The 26,484-nt window shown below is 41.7% G+C and overlaps 1 protein-coding gene across 2 annotated transcripts in view; it reads left to right on the top strand.

Annotated features, from left to right (window-relative positions):
• The window catches only part of atrnl1b (attractin-like 1b), a 928,830-nt gene that overhangs the window by 279,199 nt on the left and 623,147 nt on the right, over nucleotides 1-26,484 (top strand). For both annotated transcript variants that reach the window (XM_072557357.1, XM_072557356.1), the window contains 2 exons: nucleotides 1,007-1,225; nucleotides 17,094-17,231. In XM_072557357.1, coding sequence (XP_072413458.1) covers nucleotides 1,007-1,225; nucleotides 17,094-17,231 — 357 coding nt within the window. The remainder of the gene's footprint in view (nucleotides 1-1,006; nucleotides 1,226-17,093; nucleotides 17,232-26,484) is intronic.

The following is a 26,484-nucleotide window of genomic DNA, read 5'->3' as shown; positions in this document are numbered from 1 at the left end:
TTATTTGTAGCGCTGGTTCTGTAATCATTAGATATAATTATATTGGGAATGGAGACCATTCAAGTTAATTTACTTGCTCAGTGGAAAGAATTACATCTTCATTATGTACATTTCGACTGTTGCCTTTTGCTTTGGGAATTGTTTTAAAAGGTTACAAATTAAAGTGTAGAAAATGAATCCCATATTGTCTGAGAATTTCATTTTTAAAAAAGGGCAGCTTAATTGTGTACATCTTCGCAATGTTTTATTACAAAAAGTCAAAGAATGGACTGATTGCTGAATGATTTGTACTACCTCGTCATTGGTCTTGCCAAAAATGGAACTAAGCTGCTGGCTTAGTTTCTAGGAAGTGCTACGAAGTAAGGACCCTAATCATGGGTTAGTTGCTGTTGCCTTGAGCCATGAAACCAGTTGGCTATCATTGATAAATTTGCAAATGGCAAATAAAGAACATAACCTGAATGAAAGTTTAAACTGAGGAATTTATAAAATCAACCCAACAAATTCCATACAGAAATGCATCACGGATACAACAACAGATTGAATTGATGATCGTCAAAGAGAAGACAAATTGGGAAGTGCTCTAAAATAAAACCCAGACCTGCAAATGCAAGAAAACAGAAACAAAAAGAGGAAGTGCTGGAGAAATTCAGCAAGTAGGGCAGCATCTATTAAGGGAGAAATAGTTAACATTTTGAATCCAGTGATGCTTCATCAGAACAAGGCAGTTCTGACTACACGGAAAATGTAGATCTTTATTCTTGAATAATAATGGAGAAGATCTGCGAAATGGGATACTGCCAATTTAAAAAAACTTGTGAAAATTGCACAGATTGTCCACTTTTATTGTATAATGTTTCACTTCACACTTCTCACCTGGCTGAGTTGACAACATGTTTTATCCAATTGACTATTAATTTGAACCTTGTATCTGTGAGAAAAATGCAATATCTCTGAATTTTTATTTGAATTAAAATTTAAGAATGCGTTTTCATTTCTTTCATAGCTCAAAATTGTTCTGGACTTCGTACATGTGAACAGTGTTTGGAACACCCTGGTTGTGGTTGGTGTAATGACCCTGCAAATACAGGGAAGGGACAATGTGTGGAAGGCTCTTCAAGAGGACCAATGAAATCTGCTGGGAAGAATGCTCAAGAAATGACACTTGATATGGATCTTTGCCCAAAAGACAAAAGCAATGAATGGGCTTTTATTCAATGCCCAGGTAGGCATTAGCTTTGTTTGCAAAGAATTGTTTTTTGAAAACATACAATTGAAATAGTTATTGCTATTGAAATGAAAATTGCTATTATTAAATGCAGCCTATATTTTAAACAAAGAGAAATAAAAATTGCTGGAGAAACTCAGCTGGTCTGGCAGCATCTGCAGAGAGAAAACAATAAACATTTTGTGTCCTGTGACCTTCAGAACTACAGAATTCATACTGAAGGGTCACAGGACTCAGAACCACAGATGCTGCACTCAGCTGGTCTGGCAGCAGTTTCTGTTTTTGTTTGTTTCAGATCTCTAACATCTGCAGTTCTTTTGTTTTATAGTTTATATGTTAGTTCGTTGTTTTTGTATAAATGTTCATGGATTAATATTGATACTGTAATTTCTGAAATGTTATATATGAAGTAGCTGAGAGTAAGTCTGCGCTGATGTTTAACCTTTGTTTGCCACTTATTGCCGATGTATAGTTTCTATCCCTCTGTTCGCCTTCCGTTTATGTGTCTGTCAAGATGAGCCTTAAATGTTGCTCACATGTTTGCTTCCACCACCTCCACTGGCAGTGTGTTCCAGACACCCACCACTCTGTGTGAAAAATTCTCCCTTACTTCTCCCCTAAATTTTCCCTGCCTCACCTTGAACCTGTGCCCTTTTGTAGTTGACCTTTCTATTCTGGAAAAAAGCCTCTGGTTGTCCACTCTATCTATGCCTCTCATAATTTGTTGACCTCGATCAGGTTCCCCCCTCAGTCTCCGACCTAAAACCTCCTCATACCTAAAACCTGTCAGACCAGGCTTGACTTTCATTTAATTTATGTTTAGATCAGAGTGGAGATGGAAAAGCACAGCAGGTAAGGCAGCATCCAAGGAGCAGGAAAATTGACGTTTCGGGTAAAAGCCCTTCATCAGGAGTAGAGGAAGGGCTTTTGCCCGAAACGTTGATTTTCCTGCTCCTTGGATGCTGCCTGACCTGCTGTGCTTTTCCAGCACCACTCTGATCTAAACTCTGGTTTCCAGCATCTGCAGTCCTCACTTTTGCCTAGTTTCATTTAATTTATGCACAACTAATGCATTTAGATGTCCAACCTTATAGAAATTGTTTTTCATTGAATTAATATAACAAGAAAGAGGCCGTTTGACCCATCCAGTCTATGTCAGTTCTCTAGAGAAAGGCAATTGGTCCCATTGCATTGCAGGATCCTTGTCGTCCTGCAAGATTTTCATTCAAGTTCTAGTAGAATGTTATTTTGAGGTCATTCGTCAGCACCACTTTCTTGAGACAGCAAATTCCAAATCATTATTCCATTGCAAAGTATGTTCTTCCTCACATCCCTTCTGCATCTCTTGCCCAAAACCTTATATCTGTGTTCCTCATCCTTCTAAAATAAGCAAATATGCACAGCATTTGTGTTTTTGTCAAATGCCTCATAATCTACATCTCTACCAAATTTCATTTGCTCCAAAGAGAGAACTCAAACTATTCTAGTAAACGTATTTTGCACTTGTCAACATTCCTCTTCCTTTTCTGAAATCTGGTGTCCAGAGCATCATATTCTAGTTGTGTCCTAACTAGAGCTTTGTAACATTTCAGGATAGCTGCACTCTTTTTATACTGACTGCCACTGTCTATGAAGTCTGTTGATACTTTCTATACAAACTGTTCAAAGATGTTATTATAAACTTCTGAATCAGGTAGGATTTGAACTCATGCTCCTGGCCCCAAGGTAGGGACACGAGTTCTGTACCACAAGAGCTTTTACAATAACCTGCTTATTATGCGCGCTCTCAACATAATGTAGATCCCTGAAGATGAAAGGATAAGATCACCCAGATCCTGCCATCCCTGTACACTTTTCAGAATTATGCTATTTAGGTGGATAGAGTTTGTAAGAAGGCCTATGGAGTATTATCGTTCATTAGCAGAGGGATTGAATTCAAGAGTCGTGAGGTGATGTTGCAGCTGTACAGGACTTTGGTTAGGCCACATTTGGAGTACTGTGTGCAGTTCTGGTTGCCTCACTTTAGGAAAGATGTGGAAGCTTTGGAGAGGGTGCAGAGAAGATTTACCAGGATGTTGCCTGGAATAGAGAGTAGGTCGTACGAGGATAGGTTGAGAGTTCTCGGCCTTTTCTCGTTGGAACGGCGAAGGATGAGGGGTGACTTGATCGAGGTTTATAAGATGATCAGAGGAATAGATAGAGTAGACAGTCAGAAACTTTTTCCCCGGGTACAACAGAGTGTTACAAGGGGACATAAATTTAAGGTGAAGGGTGGAAGGTATAGGGGAGATGTCAGGGGTGGGTTCTTTACCCAGAGAGTGGTGGGGGCATGGAATGCGCTGCCCGAGGGAGTGGTAGAGTCAGATTCATTGGCGACCTTTAAGTGGCATTTGGATAGGTACATGGATGGGTGCTTAATCTAGGATAGAAGTTCGGCACAACATCGTGGGCCGAAAGGCCTGTTCTGTGCTGTATTGTTCTATGTTCTATGTTCTATGTAGTCCTTTGGCTTTTCCCTATCCTTTCAGCTGTAATGCATTAATTCACATTTTTTTAATAAAATAATCTGTAATTTGTCTATCCACTCTGAGAACACTATCTCTATCCTGTTGATTATCATTTTCACTGACTGCTGTATTTTCAAACTTGGTATTTTTGGCAATTGTTGAAATTTTACACTCTTTTCCAACACTTCATCATTTATCTAACTTTGAATCTTGAGAAACACTTCTGGCTGTCTTCCTCCAGGCTGAGAAATAGCCATTACATATCATAAAGTTATAACATAGAAGGAAGATATTTGACCCATCAAGATGGAAGTGAGTACTGCAGATGCTAGAGATTGACTCAAGAGTGTGGTGCTGGAAAAGCACAGCAGGTCAGGCAGCATCCGAGGAGCAGGAAAGTGGACGTTTCGGGCAAAATTCCTTCATCAGGAGTGAGGCTGGGAGCCTCGGAGTGGAGAGATAAATGGGAGGGGGGTGGGGGTTGGGGGGGGGAAAGATAGCTGAGAGCGCAGTAGGTTGATGGAAGTGGGGGTAAAGGTGATAGGTCAGAGGGGAGGGTGGAGCGGATAGGTGAGAAGGAAGGTTGACGGATGGGACAGGTCATGAGGATGGTGCTGAGGTGGAAGGTTGGAACTGGGGTAAGGTGGGGCTAAGGGAAGTGAGGAAATTGGTGAAATACGCATTGATGCTATGGGGTTGAAGGCGTTCCTCCTCTAGGCATTGGGTGGCAAGGATATGGCAATGGAGGAGGCCCAGGACTTGCATGACCTCGGCAGAGTGGGAGGGGGAGTTGAAATGTTTGACCACGGGGTGGTGGGATTGATTGATACAGGTGTCCTGGCGATGTTTTCTGAAGGGTTGTGCAAGTAGGTTCCTGTCTCCCCAGTGTCGAGGAGACTGCATCGGGAGCAACTGCGGTGGCAGGGGAAGGTGCCAGGAGGGGAGGGTGGGTTATTAGGGGGCGTGGACCTCACGAAGGTAGTCGCGGAGAGAATGGTCTTTACGGAAAGCAGATGGGGTGGGGAGGGATATATATCTCTGGTGATGGGGCCCATTTGTAGGTGGCAGAAATGGCGGAGGATGATGCGTTGTATACGGAGGTTGGTGGGGTGGAAGGTGATGACCGGGGGGGTTCTATCCTTGTTGCAGTTGGAGGGGTGAGGTTCGAGGGCGGAGGTGCAGGATGTAGATAAGATGCACTGGGGGGCATCATCAACCATGTGGGAGGGTAAATTGCAGTCTTTAAAGAAGGAGGCCGTCTGGTATGTTCTGTGGTGGAACTGAGATGTGGAGGAGTTTGACCCACTAAGTCCATGCCAGCTTTTTGTATTGATCACTGATTCTGTTGTTGCGTCATTTTTATAAGCAGGCTGTTTCTGATCCTCCCTTTTCATCAGCAACAATTTTGTTGACCCAATTTCTCTGTGGTTCTTTGTTTCTTATATGGGTTTAGATATACAGGACATTGACCTTTTATGTCAGCTATGTCTCCCTGATTGGACCTGATTAATAGCCCCAATCAGGGAACTCATTCCATGAGATCCAGCTGGCTAATATTGTTACAATCACGGCAACCCTCACCTTCTGAGTGAATGAGCCTCCTGGGGCATTTTAATATCAAGTCAGGTTCCTCCAAATCCTAATCAGACACAGGAGGCATGTACCGCATGGGAGTTCGCGTCTTGTGCCTGGAGTGCCTCAGTAGACCTACACTCCTTTCTTCTGCAGCCAAAGCATCAAGGCATTTTCTCTCTTCATGTCCATCTTTGATTCAGATGACTCAACAATATTTGATGGAGAGGGTGAATCAATGGGTCCCTGAAGTATTTTTGAAGGCTCAGAGGGGCAGGGCAAATTTTGCACCCATGCAGCCTTTGAACTTGCAGCTTTCAAATGGTCCATATGTTTATTTAAGACAGTCACGTTAACCAGAACTTTATAAGTCACTCATCCTGATTTTGGGTTGATCGTGCCTCTTACCCAAGCATAGCCATTTCCATGATTCTTGCACCAAACGTTGTCTCCTGTATCAAACTGTCTCTCTCACTTGGCAGAGTCTTGGCATTGGAGTTCTTGATACTTCGTAAAAGCTATGGACTGTCTATGAGACCACTTCTAAGGATGACCCTTTTTTTAGGAGTTGATGCAATGGCACCAGGATGGATGCCAGATTGTGTATGAACTTCCTGTAACAATTTAGCAGACTCAGAAAACACCTAAGCTCTTGGACAGATGTGAGGGCTGGGGCATCTTTCATTGCTGTCACTTTATCATCCAGCGGTTATAAATCAGCCTTTTTGAGCCTGTAGCCCAACTGGGTCACTTGGGAGGGTGTGCCAGGAACATACATTTTTCTCTTCTTAAGCGTATACTGGCTTAGAAAAACACCTTTGGACTACATCTAATTTCCCTATGTTTTCCTTATTAGTTTTCCCTGTTATCAGGATGACATCTAAGAAAATGGTGACCTGAGTTGACCTTGCAAAATATTCTGTCATCCACAGAAAAACTGAACAGGCTGACAATACGCTGAATGGCAGTCTCCTATATTGAAACAAGTCCTTATAGGTATTAATTGTAGCAAATTTCTGAGAATCCTGGTCTAAACCCAATTGCAAGCAAGCATGGCTCATGTCAAGCTTTGTGAAATACAAACCTCCTGCCTGCTTGCATCTGGATCCTTTTCTTGCTCATTCAACCTGTTTAAATCCCCTTGAAGCTGCTTTGCATGCACATTCCTAGCAAGCTTTACATTATCTGTAAACTTGAAAATATTACAAGTTACCCCACATACAAATCATTGATATAAATTATGAACAGCTGGGGCATGAGCACTGATCCTTGCAGTAACCAACTGGTCTCAGCTGCAACCTGAGAATAATCCATTTATTTCTACTGTTTAGTTTTTGCCTGTTAACTAATCCTGAAGCAATTCTAGTATGTTATCCTCAATCTTATTTGTTTTAACTTTAGTTTCCAATCTCCCATGTGGAACTTTATACAACAGCCTTCTGAAAATCCAAATATTCCACACCAACTGATATTCTCCTTAATGAATCTGCTCATAGGCGGCATTCTCAAAAAGCTCTTGCTAGGTTTGAGGGACATAACTTCACCTCCATAAATTCATGTTAACTCTCCAATCAGGCAATTGTTTTCTTTTTATCTAATAATTGGACTATTTATAATTAATTCTGATATTTTTCCTATTCTTTACAAGGGGCTGACAGGTATGTTATTCCATGTTTTCTTCCTTCTTTAAATAATGTGGTTACATTTGCAATATTAATAGATTAGATTCCCTATAGTATGGAAACAAGTCCACACAGACCTTCCGAAGTAAACCCACCCAGACCCTACATTTACCCCTGACTAATGCATCTAACACTATGGGCAATTTAGCATGGCCAATCCACCTGACCACCACATCTTTGGATTGTGGGAGGAAACCAGAGCACCCAGAAGAAGCCTGTGCAGACACAGAGAGAACGTTCAAACTCCACACAGATAGTCACCTAAGGTGGGAATTGAACCCAGGTTCCTGCTGCTGTGAGGCAGCAGTGCTTATCACTGAGCCACTATGCTGCCCAAGTTAGCACTAATTTGAAAATAATCACTGATGCAACACTATTTGAAAGTCTATCAGACCAGGTTTCATATCGAATCTGACTTGTTCGGTATTACCATCAGTTAGGATCATTACAATAGACGTCTGCACCTTTAACTGCACAGTAGGCGTTTATATATGAGAACCATTGTTGCACAGACACAAAAGACAGCTGCAGGAGGGTACAGTAATGATTTTGGGCATGCAGGAATCTGGAGTGCAATCTGATCAAAGATTTGCTGGCTATAAATTGGCAGTTATAAGATTTGATGTTGCGTATTTGGAGTTAACAAGCAGGAGACTGGAAGCACACAGCAAGCCAGGCAGCATCAAGAGATGGAGAAGTCAATGTTTTGGGTATAGCCCTTCTTCAAGACTGGGCGTGGGTGTTAGGGAAGCTGCAGATAAAGTTGAGGGAGGGAGGGGCGGCGTGGTGAGGCACGGATTGGTGAACACAGGTAGACGGCATGGCCAGGTTGGTAGCTGGAAAGAAGCTTCAATCAGAGGAATGGAAAGGAGGGGGAGGGGCTGGGAGGGGAGTCGGGGGATGAGAAGGCAGGCTATTTGAAATTGGAGAACTCGATGTTGAGTCCTCCAGGCTATAGGCTGCTCAGGCAGATGAGGTGTAGTTCCTCCAATTTGCGCTGTCGTTCATTTTGGCAGTGGAGTAGGCCAAGGATGCTCATGTCAGAGAGGGAGTGAGAATGAGAATTAAAATAAGCAGTGACTGGGAGGTCAGGTTGGCCCTGAAGGCCCAGCTGAGGTTCTTGGTGAATCGTGCCCTGAGTTTACGTTTGGTCTCCCTGATGCAGAGAAGGCCACATTGGGAGCACCAAATACAGGAAACTAGGCTGGAAGAGAGTCAAGATTAGAGCTGTGCTGGAAAAGCACAGCAGGTCAAGCAGCATTTGAGGAGCAGGAAAAATGATGTTTTGGGCAAAAGCCCTTCACAGCATGACTTGCTGTGTTTTTCCAGCACCACTCTAATCTTGACTCTGATCTCCAGCATCTGCAGTTCTCATTTTCACCTAGGTTGGAGGAGAGGCTTGTGAACTCCTGTAGCACCAGGAAAGAATGTTTGGGGCCCTGGATGGATGTCAGGGGGTTGCTGTACAGGCAGGTCTTGCATCTTTTACGATTGCACGGGGAGGTACCTGAGGGTTCAGGAGGCATGGATTGTGGGGAGAGTGGCAAGAACCAAGGATTGGCGAAGGGAACAGTCCTTGCAGAAGGCAGAGAAGGGTGGGGAGGGGAAGATGTTCTTGCTAGTGGTGTCTAATTGGAATTAGTGCAAGTGTTTAAAGATGATACGTTGGATGTGGAGACTGATGGGTGGTACATGAGGACATGGGGGACTTTGTCTTTATTGCATTTAGAGGACGAGGGGTTTAAAGTAGTAGAGCGGAGAATGGAGGAGATGTGGCAGAGGGCTGTCTGGATGACAGAGGCAGGAAAAGCACGTTATTAAAAATAGGTGGACATCTGGGATGCTTGGGAGTGGAATGCCTTCTTGTCTGAGCAGATGCGGCAGAGGCAGAGGAATTAGGAGAATGGGATGGAGTTCTTGCAGGATACTGGGTGGGAGGAGGTGAAGACCAGGTAAGTTATGTGAGTCTGTGGGTTTGTAGTAAACGTCCATCTTGAGACTGTCGTTGAGCATCTCAGCTGGGCCCGCAGGGGCTGACCTGACCTCCCAGTCACTGTCTATTTTAATTCCCCTTCCCATTCCCTCTCCTACATGACCATCTTTGGCCTCCTCCATTGCCACAGCAAATCAGACGGCAAATTGGAGGAACAACACCTCATCTTCCGTCTGAGTAGCCTACAGCCTGGAGGACTCAACATTGAGTTCTCCAATTTCAAATAAACTACTTTCCCATCCCCTGACTCCCTCCCCCTCCTTTCCATTCCTCTGATCAACACTTCCTTCCAGCTACCACCCAGATTTATTCCTCTCATTGACTAACCAAGTCGTACCCTGTACCTGTGTTCACCTATCCCTAACTAACCACCCTGTCCCTCCCTCCTCCAACCATCCCCTTTATCTATGCTTCCCATACAGCCACCCCCAGTTCTGAAGAACGGTTATACCCAAAACATTAACTTCTCTACTTTCTAATGCTGCCTGGCTTGCTGTGTTCTTCCAACCTCTTGCTTGTCTACCTAGGATTCCAGTTTTTTGTCTCTATTTGCAGTTAACAGCAGCAACAATCCATTGGGAGAGAGTTAAAGATGAAAGGGCTAACGTTGGGACATTTTATGCTAGTTTTAACATTGTAAGTTTCCTACCATGCACTCGGGAAGGAAAACAGAGCACTCTATTAATTACCAGTTTTGAGATATCTTTTTCCTTCTGCTGCAAAGTCAGGAATGCAAACTAATTATTGAGAACTGTTTGTGATGAAATTGGAGATGGTATTTTCATCCTCTTGACCACCTTGTGACTTGTCAATCATTCCTTGTTGTCTTGTGTAAACAGCAAGATTTTGTGTCAGATGACATCATTAGTTCATGTACGAAAGAGAAGTCCAGTTATCAGGTCTGTTGCACTGGCGTCAAACATGGGACTCAATTTAATATTTGTCCCAACAATATTCTATTCGAAAAAGATTAAAATGAATAAGGAACAGATTTATATATGGCAGGCCATTCTAATGTACACAAACTATTTGATTAGATAGATTAGATTCCCTACAGTATGGAAACAGGCCCTTCAGCCCAACCAGTCCGCACCGACCCTCCGAAGAGTAACCCAACCAGACCCGTTTCCCTCTGACTAATGCACCTAACACTATGGGCAATTTAGCATGGCCAATTCACCTGACCTGCACATTTTTGGACTGTGGGAAGAAACCGGAGCACCCGGAGAAAACCCACGCAGACACAGGGAGAATGTGCAAACTCCACACAGACAGTCGCCCGAGGCTGGAATCGAACCTGGGACCCTGGTGCTGTGAGCCATGTTGAAGGAAGTATGCAAATTGAGTTAAGCTGTTAAGTGTTTGATTTTCAAAACCAGTTGACAATGAACCACACAGATGATATGTTCTGAAAATTAAGTCCTATCGAAACATAGTAAATAGATACAGGTGTAGGCCATTCGGCCCTTCGAGCCTGCACCACCATTCAATGTGATCATGGCTGATCATGCAATTTCTGTACCCCATTCCTGCCCTCTCCCCATATCCCTTGATCCCTTTAACCACAAGGGCCATGTCCATCTCTCTCTTGAATATATCTAATGAAGTGGCTCCAACAGCTTCCTGTGGGACAGAATTCCACAGGTTCACAACTATTTGAATGAAGAAATCCTTCCTCATCTCAGTCCTGAATGGCTTACCCCTTGTTCTTAGAGTCTGACCTCCTTTTCTGGACTTGCCCAACATAAGGAACATTCTTCCCGCATCTAACGTGTTCAGTCCCATCTAGATTTTATATGTTTCTGTGAGATCCCCCCTCATTCTTCTGAATTCCAATGAGTACAAGCCCAGTCAATCCAGTCTTTTCTCTTATGCCAGTCCTACCATCCAGGGAATCAGTCTGGTGAACCTTTGCTGGACTTCCTTAATAGCAACAATATCCATCTTCAAACTAGGAGACCAAACCTGCACATAATACTCAAGGTGTGGTATCACCAAGGTCATAATTGCAGCATGACATCCTTATTCTAATACTCAAATCCTTTTGCTTTGAAGGCCAGCATGCTAATAGCTTTCCTCACTGCCTGCTGCACCTGCATGCCAACGTTCAACTGTTCCAACATGAAACCTAGGTCTCATTGCACCTCAATGTTACCTAAACTGCCACCAGTCAGATGATAATCTGTCTTCCTGACTGAAATAGATAATTTCACATTCATCCACTTTATACTGCATTTGCCAAGTATTTGCCCACTCAGCCAGTCTGTCCAAGTCACCCTGCAGCCTCTTACTTCTTCGTCATAGCACAAACTGCTCCCCAGCTTAGTGTCATCTGAAAATTTTGAGTGATTACATTCAAATCCTTCATCTAAATCATTAATGTATATCGTGAACAGCTAAGGTCCCAGCACTGAAACCTGCAATACCCCATTCATCACTGCCTTCCACTCTGAAAACAACCTGTTTATTCCAACTCTCTGCTTCCTGTCTGCCAACCAGTTCTCTCTCTCCATGTCAGTATTTTACCTCTGATCCCAGGAACTTTAACTTTCCGTACTAACCTCTTGCGTGGAAAATTGTCAAAAGTCTTCTGAAATTCCAGATACACAACATCTACTGATTCATCCTTGTCCACTCTACTGGTCACATTCTCAAAAAATTCCAAAAGTTTTGTCAAGCATGATTTTCCTTCAGTGAATCCATGCTGACTAGGACCGATTCTGTCACCGCTTTTCAAATGCTCAGTTATTATATCCTTACTGATTGATTCCAACATTTTCCCCACCACTGATGTCACGCTAACTGGCCTACAATTCCCCATTTTCTCTTTCCCTTTTTTTAAAAGAGTGGGATCACAACAGCTACCATCCAGTCCATTGGAGCTCTCCCAGAGTCTACAGAATGCTGGAAAACAATCGCCAGTACATCTGCTATTTCTAGGATCACTTCATTACATACTCTGTGATGCAGAGCATCAGGCCCTGGGGTCTTAGCAGGTTTTAATTCCATCAATTTCCCTAATATCATTTTCTGATTAATAAGTATTTCCTTCAGTTCCTTCTTCATGCTTGACCCTCTGTCCCCTCAGAGGAAGTGAGGACTGCAGATGTTGGAGATCAGGGTTGAGAAAAGCGAGGAAGAACATTCATCTTAATGAGAGATATTATGGAGTCATAGAGATGTACAGCATGGAAACAGACCCTTCGATTCAACGCATCCATGCTGACCAGATATCCCGACCCAATCTAGTCCGACCTGCCAGCACCTGGCCCATATCCCTCCAAACCCTTCCTATTCATATACCCACCCAAATGCCTCTTAAATGTTGCAATTGTACCAGCCTCGACCGCATCCTCTGGCAGCTTATTCCACACACACACCACTCTCTGTGTGAAAATGTTGCCCATTAGGTCCCTTATAAATCTTTCCCATCTCACCCTAAACCTATGCCCTCTAGTTCTGGACTCCTTCACCCCAGAGAAACTACCTTGTATATTTATCTTATCCATGCCCCTCATGATTTTATAAAGCTCTACAAGGTCCCCCTCAACCTCCGATGCTCCAGGGAAAACGGCCCCAGCCTATTCAGCCTCTCCCTGTAGCTCAAATCATCCGGCCCTGGCAACAAAGTTTCACAGCATCCTTCTGATAGGAAGGAGACTAGAATTGCACATACTATTCCAAAAGTGGCTATCCAATGTCCTGTACAGCCACAAGATGACCTCCCAAATCCTATACTAAATGCTCTAACAATAAAGGAAAGCTTACCAAACACCACCTTCCCTATCCTATCTACCTGTGACTCAATTTTCAAGGAATTTTGAACCTGCACTCCAAGGTCTCTTTGTTCAGCAACACTCCCTAGGACCTTACCATTAAGTGTATAAGTCCTGCTAAGATTTGCTTTTCCAAAATGCAGCATCTCGCATTTTTCTGAATTAAACTCCATCTGCCATGCCTCAGCCCATTGGCCCATCTGATCAAGATCCCATTGTAACCTGAGGTAACCTTCTTTGCTGTCCACTACACCTCCAATTTTGGTGTCATCTCCAAACTTACTAACTTATACCTCCTGTGTTCACATCCAAAGCATTTATATAAATATCAAAATGCAGTGAACACAGCAATGATGTTTGTGGCACACCACTGGTCACAGGTCTCCAGTTTGAAAATCAACCCTCCACCACCACCCTCTGTCTTCTACGTTCGAGCCAATAGTATATCCAAATGGCTAGTTCTCCCTGTACTCCATGAGATCTAACCTTGATAATCAGTCCACCATGACAAACCTTGTTGAGCGCCTTACTGAAATCCATTTCGATTACGTCTACTGCTCTGCCTTCATCAATCCTCCTTGTTACGTCTTCAAAAAGCTCAGTGAGACATGATTTCTTATGCACAAAGCCATATCCAAAATGAATCTAGTTCCATTTGCCTGGAATTGGCTCATATCCCTCTAAAGCCTTCTTATTTATGTACCCATCCAGATGCCTTTTAAATGTTGTAATCATACCAACCTCCTCCACTTCCTCTGGCAGTTCATTCCATACATGAACTACCCCCTCCGTGAAAACGTTGCTCCTAAGGTGGTTTTTATATCTTTCCCCTTTCACCTTAAACCTGTGCCCTTTAGTTTTGGACTCCTCTACCCTGGGGAAAAGACCTTTGGATACCCATCCTTTCCATGCCCCTCATGATTTATATACTTCTGTAAGGTCACCCTTCAACCTCTGATGCTCCATTAAAATAGCCCCAATCTATTCAGCCTTTCCCTCTAGCTCAAACCCTCCAATCCTGGCAACATCCTTGTAAATCTTTACTGCACCCTTTCAAGTTTAACAACATCTTTTCTATAGCAGACAGACCAGAATTGAATGCAATATTTCAAAAGTAGCCTAACCAATGTCCTGCACTGCTGCAACACGACATCCCAACTCATATACTCAATGCATTGACCAATAAAGGCAAATGCCTTTGCTACCCTACCTACCTGTGACTCCAACTTTCAAGGAACTATGAGTCTGCACTCCAAGGCCTTTTTGTTCAGCAACACTCCCCAGGACCTTACCATTAAGTGTATAAATGCTGCCTTGATTTGCCTTACCAAAATGCAACACCTCCCATTTATCTAAATTAAACTCCACCTGCCACTCCTCAGCCCATTGGCCCATCTGATCAAGGTCCCATGTGACTCCCTTTGTGCCCTTTCCTTCCCTTTTTGAATTTTCCTCTTTCTTTGAAGAATCTACAGACTTCTGTTTGGCAACTAGGCACTCACTACAATATGGTTTAGAACAGAGCTCCTCATTCCAGCATTCTGTGACACAGTACTCAGGGATCTGATTCACCCTGTTTGTTAGTCATTGTATTTGTGTTGATCACAAGGAATATTATTATTATATCGTACACTCACTGTAAACTGCAGAAAACCATCCAACCAATTAATTCTGTAAAATCTTCTAACATAGCTGCAATACCTGTCCAGTGCTGCTGATATCAACAGTGCCCATGAGAGTTTGCGCTAGGCTGGAACAAGCTCATACCTGCAGTCAAAATTGGAGAACTAGTCTTCCTCGGGCAATCGTATGCATCTCATAGCATCTGGTTATACTGTGATTTTGGCAGAGATCTGAGATCAACAAGAGTTGATGCTCAGTAAGGCCAGGTGCTTTTTAATGAAATAAAAATAAAAGGGTACTTGTCTTTACAAGTAAGGGCTAAGCTATATTTCTTTCTTGATTAATAAATGGAGTCCAACCTTCTATTTAATAACTTACCATTTAAAGAGGTATAAATTTTTAACACAATACAATACATATTGAACATGTTCAGTTTTAGTTTATTAAGTAGCTAGGGTATTAGAAGTTCTTGACATGATTTGTAGAAGTCTGGTTTAAATCTTTTCTTTTTTATCCAAATTTGTGTGGATACTAGAAAGCGTTTGCAGAATTTCACATAAAATTGAAAATATTACGATTGAGATAAACAGATTTTGAAACATTTATTGAGAATTAGTGGATAGGATGGGAAAATAAAGTTTATGTAGAAAATCAATACAAATATTAAGTTGGCAAAGGGGTCGTATTGTTTATTCATATTTTGTGTGTACGTAAAGATAATGGGGGAAAAAATAAACACTGTGCATTTTTGCACAAGGCAAACAACTGCAATATACAAATTATGTTAGACTGAGACATCTTGTACTTCACGAACCATAGAAACAAAATTTCAAGGAGTAGGATAATTGACCCATTGATTCTGTTCTGCCATTCAGTAACATTATGCTTGATGAAGTCACCTTAATTCCATTTTCCTGCTTGTCCCTGTTGTCCTACATTCTCATGTCAATCAAAATCTGCCTGGCCTGCCTTGAATGTATTTAATAATGCATCCTCCACTGCTGTGATGGAAGAGAATTCCAAAGACAAACCACTGCCTGAGAAAAGAAATTCCTTCTCATCCCTGTCTTAAATGGGAGACCCCAAATTTTCAATAAGTGCATCCCACTCTTAGATTATCCACAAGAGGAATGTCATGCCAGCATTACCTCATTGGGCCACCTCAGAATTATCTGAATTTCAATAAGATCATCTCTCGCTGTTTTAAACTGAGTTTAGCCTTAACCTGTTCAATTTTTCTGAATAAGATAATCCTTCATCCCAGGAGTAAGTTTCATGAAACTTCTTTCAGCTGCTTTCAAGACAAGTATATTTTCCCTTTCGTCAGAAACCAAAACTGTGCTCACTCCATCCTCCTTACAATAAAATCCAACATTCCTCTAGTCTTATCTGTTGATTTTCACTTTAAATATTTATTTATATCCTTTCCTGTCAATTACTATTTCTCATCCTGATAATTTTTATCACTTTAGTTCATTGCCAGCCTATTTCAACTTCCCAAGGATTCCCTGAATCTTTAGGATCATCACCATGTCATGAATCTTACCTATATAGCTCTTGGTATGCTATGACAACGATTATCCATCCTTGTGGATTTGTGTTTAGAGTCCTTCCAAAGTATTTTAGGACCTGAACTTTGGTATGCTGAGATCTACTTGAATGGCTTCAGTTACAGAGCAAATATTGCCAGAATATTTGCCGGAATATTTGCTGATAATTTGAGGAAAGTAATCGATATGTGTCCTTCCAATTGTATATTGTATGAGACAAATAAGTTGGATGAAAACTCATATTTACAGGATCATACAAAATAAGCTTTCCTACACTGTTTTGAAGCAGAAGGCATTTTGAAGACCTGTTGAGGTCATGTAATGAAAGCTGAACTTGTCATCTGTTTGCCTAGAGCTTTAACAGAATTATTGAATATTGTTTGAAAAAGAATTTAATTTTAACTTCACTTGTGTGGGTGTTCTTTGAATATTAAATAGAAGCTTGCCTCGGAGTAATTTGCCAACTTGTTGAAATAATTTACATGTTGACATATTAACAATTTATTGGAACATTTGTAATATTCTTCTGCCCTGTGATAATGCTTGCAGATGCAATAACAACTTTCATTTATGTAATATCTTTGAAGTTATGAAATGTACTCAGGCACTTCACAGGAACATTTTGCAAGGAAATATGATTCCTCATATTTCTTGTCCCATGACTCTGTTTTTCTACCTTTCAGCAAAATGTTTGGAACTCCGACGAAAATATCCACCATGTAGATCAAAACCATTGATAGTGGCTCTGATTCAAAATTAAGAACAATCCTGAATGGCAGCTTTGCACTTTTAAATAATGTGTTGAATGTCTCATAAATAAATTTTACAAGCTTGTTGCGTTTGGTGCCTTTATTCTAATTTTGAACTACAGTTTGCTGAGCACACATTCAAAATATTGTTATATTGGGAGTGGACAATATGAGGAGAATATGAATCAAGATCACTGTGCAAATTATCTGCATCACCTACTTAGGTTCAGTCTTCTGTATATTATATCCGAAATTTAGCAGTCAAATATTCAAAAAAATTAACTAGCACATACGACAACATGCATTAATATTAAAATTAACTTGGTATGTGAAGGATAAAATGTTGGATCTGTAACAGCTTGTTTGAATTTATTGTAAAAAGGAAAATCACAACAGATGCATTTTCTTTGCAGCTTGTCAATGTAATGGTCACAGCACATGCATCAATGGCAGTATTTGTGAACAATGTAAGAACCTGACTGTTGGAAAACAATGTGAAGCTTGCATGCAGGGATACTATGGAGATCCAATTAATGGTGGCAGATGTCAATGTAAGTACTCGTTCAAATGCTCTGAAGTGTTCAATATAAAATTGTTGGTAAAAATTCCAGATGTTGTTTCTCAATAGATTTACATTAAACTGAAGTTTTATCTGTTTAATATCAGTAAAAATCATTAGTCATTTTCAGTACGATTGTAATAAGGTTGTACCTAATTATTGCTAGTTGCAAACAGCTAGCATAGTCAAGAATAATGCATCATCTATCCCCTGTGCCACAGTTGATGAATCACCTTTGTACGTTGGCCATGTCCTGAAAAGAAAAGCTATTGTTTTTTTTAGAATGATTTCTTTGATTCATAAGATTTTCTACAATGTGTACATTTACAAGACCTTCCTTGTATTTGTTTGGACTTCAAAGCAAAATGGCATTTGCCAAAGTGTCTTCAGTAACTCTCTGTTTTGGCAGACAACTAATTAGTTGGGACTAGCGAAATCAACCAACATAAATGTTTGATTTAATGTATCATTTTTTTCATGTGTAATATTTTTATTCACTTGTGGGACATGGGTGTGCTGGCTGGCCAGCATTCATTGTCAAAAACTAGTTGCCCTCAAGAAGGTGATAGCGAACTGCCTTCTTGAACCACGGTAGTCTGCATGCTGCTGGTTAACCCACAATGCCATTAATGAGGGCATTCCAGAATTTTGACCCAGCGACAGTGAAGGAATGATGATATACTTCCAAATTAAGATGGTGGGTGGCTTGGAGGGGAGCTTGCAGATTGTGGTGTACTAATGTATCTCCAGCTCTTGTCCTTCTAGATTGAAGTAGTTGTGGGTTTGGAAGGTGATGTCTAATGCTGTTTTGTGAATGTTTCCAGTGTGTCATGAGATAGTACATACACCTGCTGCTGAGCATCATTGGTGGAGGGAGTGAATGTGATATCAATCAAGCGGCTGCTTTGTCCTTGATGTTGTCAAGTTTATTGAATGTTGTTAGAGGTGCACCCATTCAGGCAAGTGGGGTGTATTCCATCATGTTTCTGACTTACTCCTTGTAGATGATGGACAGGTTTCAAGGAGTCAGATGGGGAGTTTCTCACCACAGTATTCCTAGCCTGTGACCAGCTCTTGTAGCCTGTGTTTATTTGGTGAGTCGAGTTCAGTTTCTGGTCAATGATAACCCCCAAGATGTTGATAGTAGGGGACTCAGTGATTGTAACATCACTGAATGTCAACAGTAGTGGTTAGATGATTTCTGATTAGAGATGGTTGTTGTCTGGCAAATGTTGCTCGTCTCTTGTCAGCCCACATCAGGATACTGTCCAGATCTTGTTGCATTTGAACATGGATTGCTTCAATATCTGAAGAGTTGCAAATGGTGCTTAGCATTAAGCAATCATTGATGAACATCCCCACTTTCTTATGATGGAGGGTAAGTCATTGCTGAAGCATCTGAAGATTTTTGGACCTAGGACACTACTCTGAGGAACCCCCTCAGAGATATCCTGAAGCTAAGAAGACTGACCTGCTATTCAGCTGTTGTTCCCTGATTTTTTTTTCCCTCTTTGCACAAAAGCAGTGTTTTTTTTTGTTTCTGTCTGTGTGCATGTCCTGGGGCTTTGGTGACTTTGTGTGTTCTGATTGTGTTGTGAAGATGTGGGTATACTTGTACCTTTAAGAGAGCTAAAAGCAACAGAATTATCTGACAACACCAAGCATTCTGAAAAAAGGTATAATATAACCTTTTGGTACAGCAGGTAGTATAGCTGGTTGCCTGGAGACAAAAAGAAATTCAAATTAGACTAATCAGTTTAAATTATGCCCTGAAAAATACCAAACTCCAATCAAGTCTGAATTTAGTATATTGACAATCTTAAAAACCAATGACACAATCCGATGCTTTGGGGTGGGGGTATAAGACCCAGGAAAATTGAACAGTTGGAAGGAGAACTGCCAAGCCAACGACATCTGCAAACTGCCCAGAGAATAGCTCTCTTAATCAATAAGTAACCTTTATTGATCAGTAACCTATGAAGCAGAATCACCAAGAAGAAGAAAAGCAGACAGGAATACAGAGAAGAAGCGAAAGCTTCCTGGTTTTGAGATAAGACATTTTGTAAACCTTAATCGGGAGTTTTATTGGACTAATATTCTAGAAGGGAAGGTAAAAGATAGGTTAGAAGAAGGAGTTGTAAATAGTTGTTAGTTAATTATTTTCTGTTACACTTAAAGCAATGAAGTTGTTAATTTCTACTTTAAATAGTTCTTGGCCTCTTGAATTTTCACAGATTACTTCATGGGATAAATCTTTTCTGTATTGCTGCTTTAAATTAAGCAGGAGTGTTTACCTCATTTCATAACATTTGCTTCAGTAACTTTTGTGGTGACCTCGGAGTAGTAGGGTTTGAGAATCTGTACATGTTTCCAAGTGGGTTGTAACATCTTTGATAAATTTAGAAAACAGCATATATATTCTATTCCCAATAATGGAATTTAACAAATTATATACAGGATTGTAAAAATTCTACTTCATGATTCTAATTTAGTACTTGTTCTTAAATGCTTGAGCTGTGCTAGGTGATGAACATGTTAAGACCCCAGGTATTAACTGGAATTAGATTTTCCAAAAGAAATATCCTTTTCAAACAGCTGTGAGAAATCTTAAAAAAAAGAATTCCTGAAAAGACATTAATTCCTATCTCCTTTTGACTCAAGTGCAACATTCAGCAAAAACTTTATGAATAGAGGATTCAGTGATAGCAGAAATGTGAGACTGGCCAGATACAGACTGATTATGTCAATTCGAAAGTAGAATCTAGACTAAAAGGAATGACGATAGAATCCCCTCTAGCAATTATTGTTCTCCAATTTCTGGCCACTCTTATGACACAATTATGAACTTTAGGCATACCAAGAGTATGATTGACAAATGACTTAGTTGTGAACCAAGTACCATTATGCAATGAATTGATCTCAGTGGAACAACAAGGACTTTGACTTAAAGAATGACAAAGAAAGTTAGAAAGGAGAAGCCAGTAATGCTGATCAGGTAGAGGGAATTTGACTATTTACAAGAAAGTTCAGCACATGCATGAATGTTTCAGTTGCATATTTATTCAGTTGCAGCATATGTATGACCACAGTGCGTGGAATTGATTGATGAAAATGTTATTGAAAGGGCACCATGGTCACTCAGTGGTTAGCCCTGCTGCCTCACAGTGCTAGGGATCTGGGTTCGATTCCACCCTTGGACGACTGTCTGTGGAGTTTGCACGTTCTCCCTGTGTCTGCATGGCTTTCTGCCTGGTGCTCCAGTTTCTACTCGCAGTCCAAAGATACGTGGATTGGCCATGCTAAATTGCCCATGGTGTTCAGGGATGTGTAGGCTAGTTGTGTTCACCATGGGAAATGCAGGATTACAGGAAAGAAAAGGTAGGGGGATGGATATGGATGGGATGCTGTTTGGAGGGTTGGTGTGGACTAGTTGGGCTGAATGGCCTGCTTCCACAGCGATTCTATGATTCAATGAAAATTCTTTTAAATGATGAGGGCCAAAGTAATTTGAAGGATTTTGAAAGTTCTATCAGCTTCAAGTTTGTGGATGATGTGTTTAAATCACTTAAAGAGTTGTGATTCCTGTAACATACCTGGGGTAGTTCACTTTATCAGCACAGATGTTTTGTCAAATAAAATAGCCTTACTGTGAAGAAGGCTATATGTGAAAAACCTTAAATGAATGAGGACATTGAACATAACAAGACAATTGTTTTTGGAAGTTAGTGCATTTACATTTTACAAACCTGGACTTCATTGCATTATTTTAATAAGACCAAATTTCTTCCCTTGAATTATTAAACAGCTATTATTAGCACTGGGAGATGGGAATTGCAAGGCAAAAGTGCTTAATTATTTTAAAACTACATCAGTGGTAAAGTGATACATGTAAAAAATATAGGAGAACCTAATTACAGCCCACAGTGAGTCTTCCCATTAGTGAGAGACTGAAACAAAGTTGTGGCAATGCCATTGAAAAATGCATCGGTTCAATGACGTACCAACTGTTAATTGCCAAGTTTTGTTTAAATTTCAATTCTGGTTTGACGCTGGTTGATTGAAATTGGGCAAGGCATTACCTTGAGTGACTATGACCTAATCTGTTGAGTTAAAACTGGTGCAGTGTGTTGCATTCTTTCAGTTGGCTTGACAATCTTCTACCAATCAGAGTCCACTTGCCAACCAATCAATGCCCTCACATATATTTCAAATGTTATTTTTCATTTACACTGGTATTCTTGTGAATTCTCTTGATGATGCAAGATTAAAAGCTTCATAAAAGATTTTTTTCAGCAATGCTAAAGAGAAAGAGTAACATTGGTTAAGATAATGGAGAAATTGAGAAGGACTGGACTGGGACACAGGCTTAATTCCTAATGGAAAATAATGGTGGTATTTGACAACAATGAATTTAAGGATGTATCTGAAAATAGTAACATTGTGGTAATAAACATGGTAGCATAAAGTTGTTTTGGGGAATGGAATGTTTGAAAGAGATTATGCGTTGGATGATATGCTGCGTAAAATCCTGGTGGATGGCCAAGTTTAAAATTAACATCTCCCTTGCCAGAGGCAGTCCATGTGAAGAAGTCACAGCAAATGGTTGGTGGCTACATTACATATCAATTATTTTTTGGGAGAAATCTGGAAATTTCTTCAGTAATGAGTGATCATACCCTCGCTTATGAATAGTCTACAAGTAACGCTGCTCATTCAGTGTACTTGAATGTCCTTCATGCAAGGAGCAGGGCAATCATAAAGGCTGAGGTTTCACAGAAAATGCAACAAGTCTTCATATATACAATCATAGAAACACGCCCTTTGGCTCACTGCTGACGACAAGCATCGAGCTAGACTCATCCCATTTACCTGCACTTCCTCCATAGCCTAAGGCCTACCATGGGAAAGCGATAGTTGTCAGGTGTCTGGCACTGTGGCTCAGAAGGGAATGGGGAAGAATGGAAAAGCGCTAGTGGTAGGGGACACAATAGTTAGACGGATTGACAGAAGATTTTGTGGTTCCCTTTCCTCCCCCTGACTGTAACCCAGCTGTCCTTATCCTGTGTCTGAGGAGTGACCACCTCCCTGTCCATCTTCTCAAGTTCCCCCTCAGCCTGCCGGATGATCAGCAGTTCATCTAGCTCCAGCTCCAGTTCCCTAACTCGGTTTTTGAGGAGCTGGAGTTGGGTGCACTTCCTGCAGATGTGGCCAGTGGAGACATGCGTCGTGTCTCTCACCTACCACATTCTGCAGGGGGAACCTACAACTGCCCTATCAGTCATACCCCGCTAATCTGAAAGCCCACACCGAACTAAACAAGGAAGAAGAAAAAAAGAAAACCTGAAGAACTTACCACGTTTACAGACTTTTATTAAAGTTAGAGGAGGTGGGAGGGAGATCCTAGGCTCTCGGGTTTAGATCTCACCCACTTAAAAAAGCAATCACTTACCCTTCCCAGCATCCCTTGCTTCTCTCTGCCCCCTCTCCTTGCCGCCCTGTAAAAAAACGAGACAGTGGGGTGAGGAACAGGCAGCGGGTGCAGCTTAACACATGGCTGTGCAGCTGGTGCAGGAGGGAGGGCTTCACATACTTAGACTATTGGGATGCCTTCTGGGGAAGGTGGGACCTATACATGAAGGATGGGCTGCACCTGAACTGGAGGGGCACAAATGTCCTGGATAGGAGATCTGCTCGTGTGGTTCGGGAGGGTTTAAATTAGTTTGGCCGGGGGGGTGGGAACCAGAGCAAATATCTGAGGGGGTGGGGGTGGTAGTTGTAGATGGGGCAGTGACAGGATGTAGTGAATATATTGGGGAGGTTTTTCATGTGATGAAACAAAGAGATCAGTTAAAGTGTGTCTGCTTTAACGCAAGGAGTATCAGAAATAAGAGTGAAGAACTTAGAGCATGGATCAGTATTTGAGACTATGATGTTGTAGCCATAAAAGAGATGTGGGTTTCACAGGGACAGGAATGGTTGCTAGATATTCCAGGGTTTAGAAAATTTAAAAAGAACAGGGAGTGAGGGAGAAAGAGAAGAGGGTGTAGCATTGCTAGTCAGAGAGTGCATAACAGCTGCAGAAATGAAGATTGTCGAGGAAGGTTTGTTTACTGAGTCCGTATGAGTGGAAGTTAGGAACAGCAAGGGAGCAGCCATCTTACTGGGGGCTTTCTACAGACGCCCCAATAGCAGTAGGGAGATCAAAGAACTCACACGACAGCAGATTCTGGAAAAATGCAGATGTAGCAGTGTTGTTGTTATGGGTGACTTCAACTTTCCGAATATTGACTGGAACCTCGTTAGTGTAGATGGTTTGGATGGAGCCGTTTTTGTCAGGTGTGTTCAGGTGAGTTCCCTTACTCAATATGTAGACAGGCTAATGAGAGGAAGGACCATTTTGGATTTGGTGCTCAGCAATGAACCAGGACAGATGTCAGATCTCGTGGTGGGAGAGCACTTTGGTGACAATGACCACAATGCTTCATATTTACTGTAGCCATGGAGAGGGAAAGGAGGAGTTACCATGGAAAGATATTTAATTGGGGAAAAGGAAATTATGATGCTATCAGTAAGGAGTTGGGAAGTACAGATTGGGAGCAATTGTTCCACAGAAAGGGCACAACAGACATGTGGAAACTGTTTAAGTAGCAGTTGTTGTGAAGTGATGCATAAATTTGTTCCTCTGAGACAGGCAAGAAGGGGTAAGATTAAGGAGCCTTGGATGACAAGAACAGAGGAGCTTCTTGTCAAAAGGAAGAAGGCAGCTTATAGAAGGTGGAGGAAGCAAGGATCTAGCATAGCTTAAGAGGATTACAAGCTTATGAGAAAGGAGCTCAAAAAATGGACTGAGGAGAGCTTGGAGCAGGCATGAAAAAAGCTTGCTGGGAAGGATTAGGGAGAACCCATAGGCATTTTACTCATACGTGAGGAATGCAAGAATGATCAGGGGGAAGATATGGCCAGTCAGGGATAGTGTAGGGAACTTGTGCATGGGGTCTGAGCAGATAAGAGAAGCCCTAAATGAGTTTTTTTTGCTTTGGTTTTCACTAAGGAAAGGGACCTTGTTGTAGATGAGAACTTTGAGGAGCTGGAAAACAAGCTTGAACAGATAGAGATTAAGGAGGTTGATCTGCTGGAAATTTTGGCAAACATTAAGATTGATAAGTCCCCAGGGCCAGATCAGATTTATCCTAGATTGCTCCACAAAGAGAGAATGGAATTTGCTCAGCCTTTGGCGAAGCTCTTTGCTTCCTCATTCTTCATGGGAGTCGTACTGGAGGATTGGAGGGAGGCGAATGTTGTTCCTCTTTTCAAGAAGGGTAATAGGGAAACCCCTGGCAATTACAGACCAGTCAGTCTTACGTCTGTGGTCAGCAAGGTTTTGGAAATAATTCTGTGGGATAGGATTTTTGACTATTTGGAAAAGCATAGCGTGATTAAAAGCAGTCAGCATGGCTTTGAGGAGCAGGTCATACCTCACAAATCTTATTGAGCTCTTTGAGGAGATGATGAGACAGGTTGACAAAGATCGGGCAGTGGATGTGGTGCATATGGACCTCACCAAGGGATTTTATAAGGTTCCCCATAGCAGGCTCATTCATAAAGTCAGGAGGTGTGGGATACAGGAAAATTTGGCTGTCTGGATTCAGAATTGGTTGGCTGATAGAAGGCAGAGAGTGGTTGTAGATCAAAGTGTTTTGCCTGGAGGTCAGTGGTGAGTGGCGTCCCACAGGGCTCTGTTGTTGGGCTTCTGCTCTTTGTAGATTTTATAAATAACTTGGATGAGGAGTTGGAGGGGTGGGTTATTAAATTTGCAGATGACACAGGCTGAAGGTACCGTTGTTAGTATTGAGTGCTGTTGCAAGCTGCAGCACAACATAGACAGTATGCAGAGCTGGGCTGAGAAGTGGCAGATGAAGTTCAACCTGGATAAATGCGAAGTGATGCATTTTGAAAGATCAAACTTAAATGCTGCATACAGGATTAAATACAGGGTTCTTGGCAGTGTGGTGGAACAGCAGGATCTTGATGTTCAAGTGCATAGATGCCTCAAAGTTGCCACCCATGTGGATAGGGTTGGTAAGAAAGCATAAAGTGCCTTGGCTTTCATTAACAGGGGGATCGAGTTTGAGCTGTGAGGTTTTGCTGCAGCTCTAAAAGTCCCTGGTGTGACCACACTTGGAATATTGTTTCCACTTCTGGTCACCCTATCATAGGAGAGATGCGGAAGCTTTGGAAAGGGTGCAAAGAATCTTTACCAGGATGCTGCCTGGACTGGAGGGCCTTTCTTACAAAGAGAGTTTGACTAAGCTCAGTCTTGTCTCTTTGGAGAGGAGGAAGAGAGGTGACCTGATCAAGGTGTATATGGTAATGAGAGGCATGGATAGAGCCGACAGCCAGAGACTTTTCCCCAGGGCAGGATGACTGCCACGAGGGATCATAGTTTTAAGGTGTTCGGAAGAAGGCATAGAGGAGACGTCAGAAGTAGGTTCTTTACGCAAAGAGTTGTGAATGCATGGAATGCGTTGCTAGTGGTGGTTGTGGAAGCAGAGTCATTAGGGACATTGAAGAGACTGCTGGACATAGACAGCAGTGAATTGAGGGGTGCGTAGGTTAGGTTATTTTATTTTAGATTAGGATTAATCCTCGGTGCAAGATCGTGGGCCGAAGGGCCTGTTCTGTGCTGTACTTTTCTATGTTGTGTGTTCTATGTTCTATGTACTATTCCCTGACATTTTCAGTGCCCCTCCATGATTCATCAATGTTGTGAGAAAATCTGATTTCTCTCAGAAGTACATTCCATATTCTTTGGGTGATTTTTTTTTTCTCTAATCTCCTCTAAATCACTTACTCCTCACCTTAAACTTGTGTTCTTTAGTCTTAGGCATGTCTGTCACTGGGAAAAGATTCTTCCAGTTTACTATGTTAATATTTATCATAATTTTGTAAACGTCAATCAAATCCTATCTCAGCCTCCTCTGCCCCAAAGAAAAATTCTGCCTATCCAATCTCTCACCACATCTGAGACTTTCATCTCAGGCAATATCCTGGTGAATTTTCTTTTCACCTTCTCCCTCACCCTGCGCAGTCACATCTTTCCGATCATCTTATGCTCATCAGATCAGTGTGATGAACATAGCATATTATGAAAGAGAAGAACGGAAAGAGTGGAAAGGTTTGTTTAAGGTTGTGATGGAAGATCAGTAATTATATAGAGTGGCAACTACATTGTTAGGCTAGGTTTA

Source organism: Chiloscyllium punctatum, chromosome 38, assembly GCF_047496795.1.
Source record: "Chiloscyllium punctatum isolate Juve2018m chromosome 38, sChiPun1.3, whole genome shotgun sequence".
Classification (NCBI taxonomy): Eukaryota; Metazoa; Chordata; class Chondrichthyes; order Orectolobiformes; family Hemiscylliidae; genus Chiloscyllium; species Chiloscyllium punctatum.
This window is presented reverse-complemented; position numbering and strand designations above follow the sequence as displayed.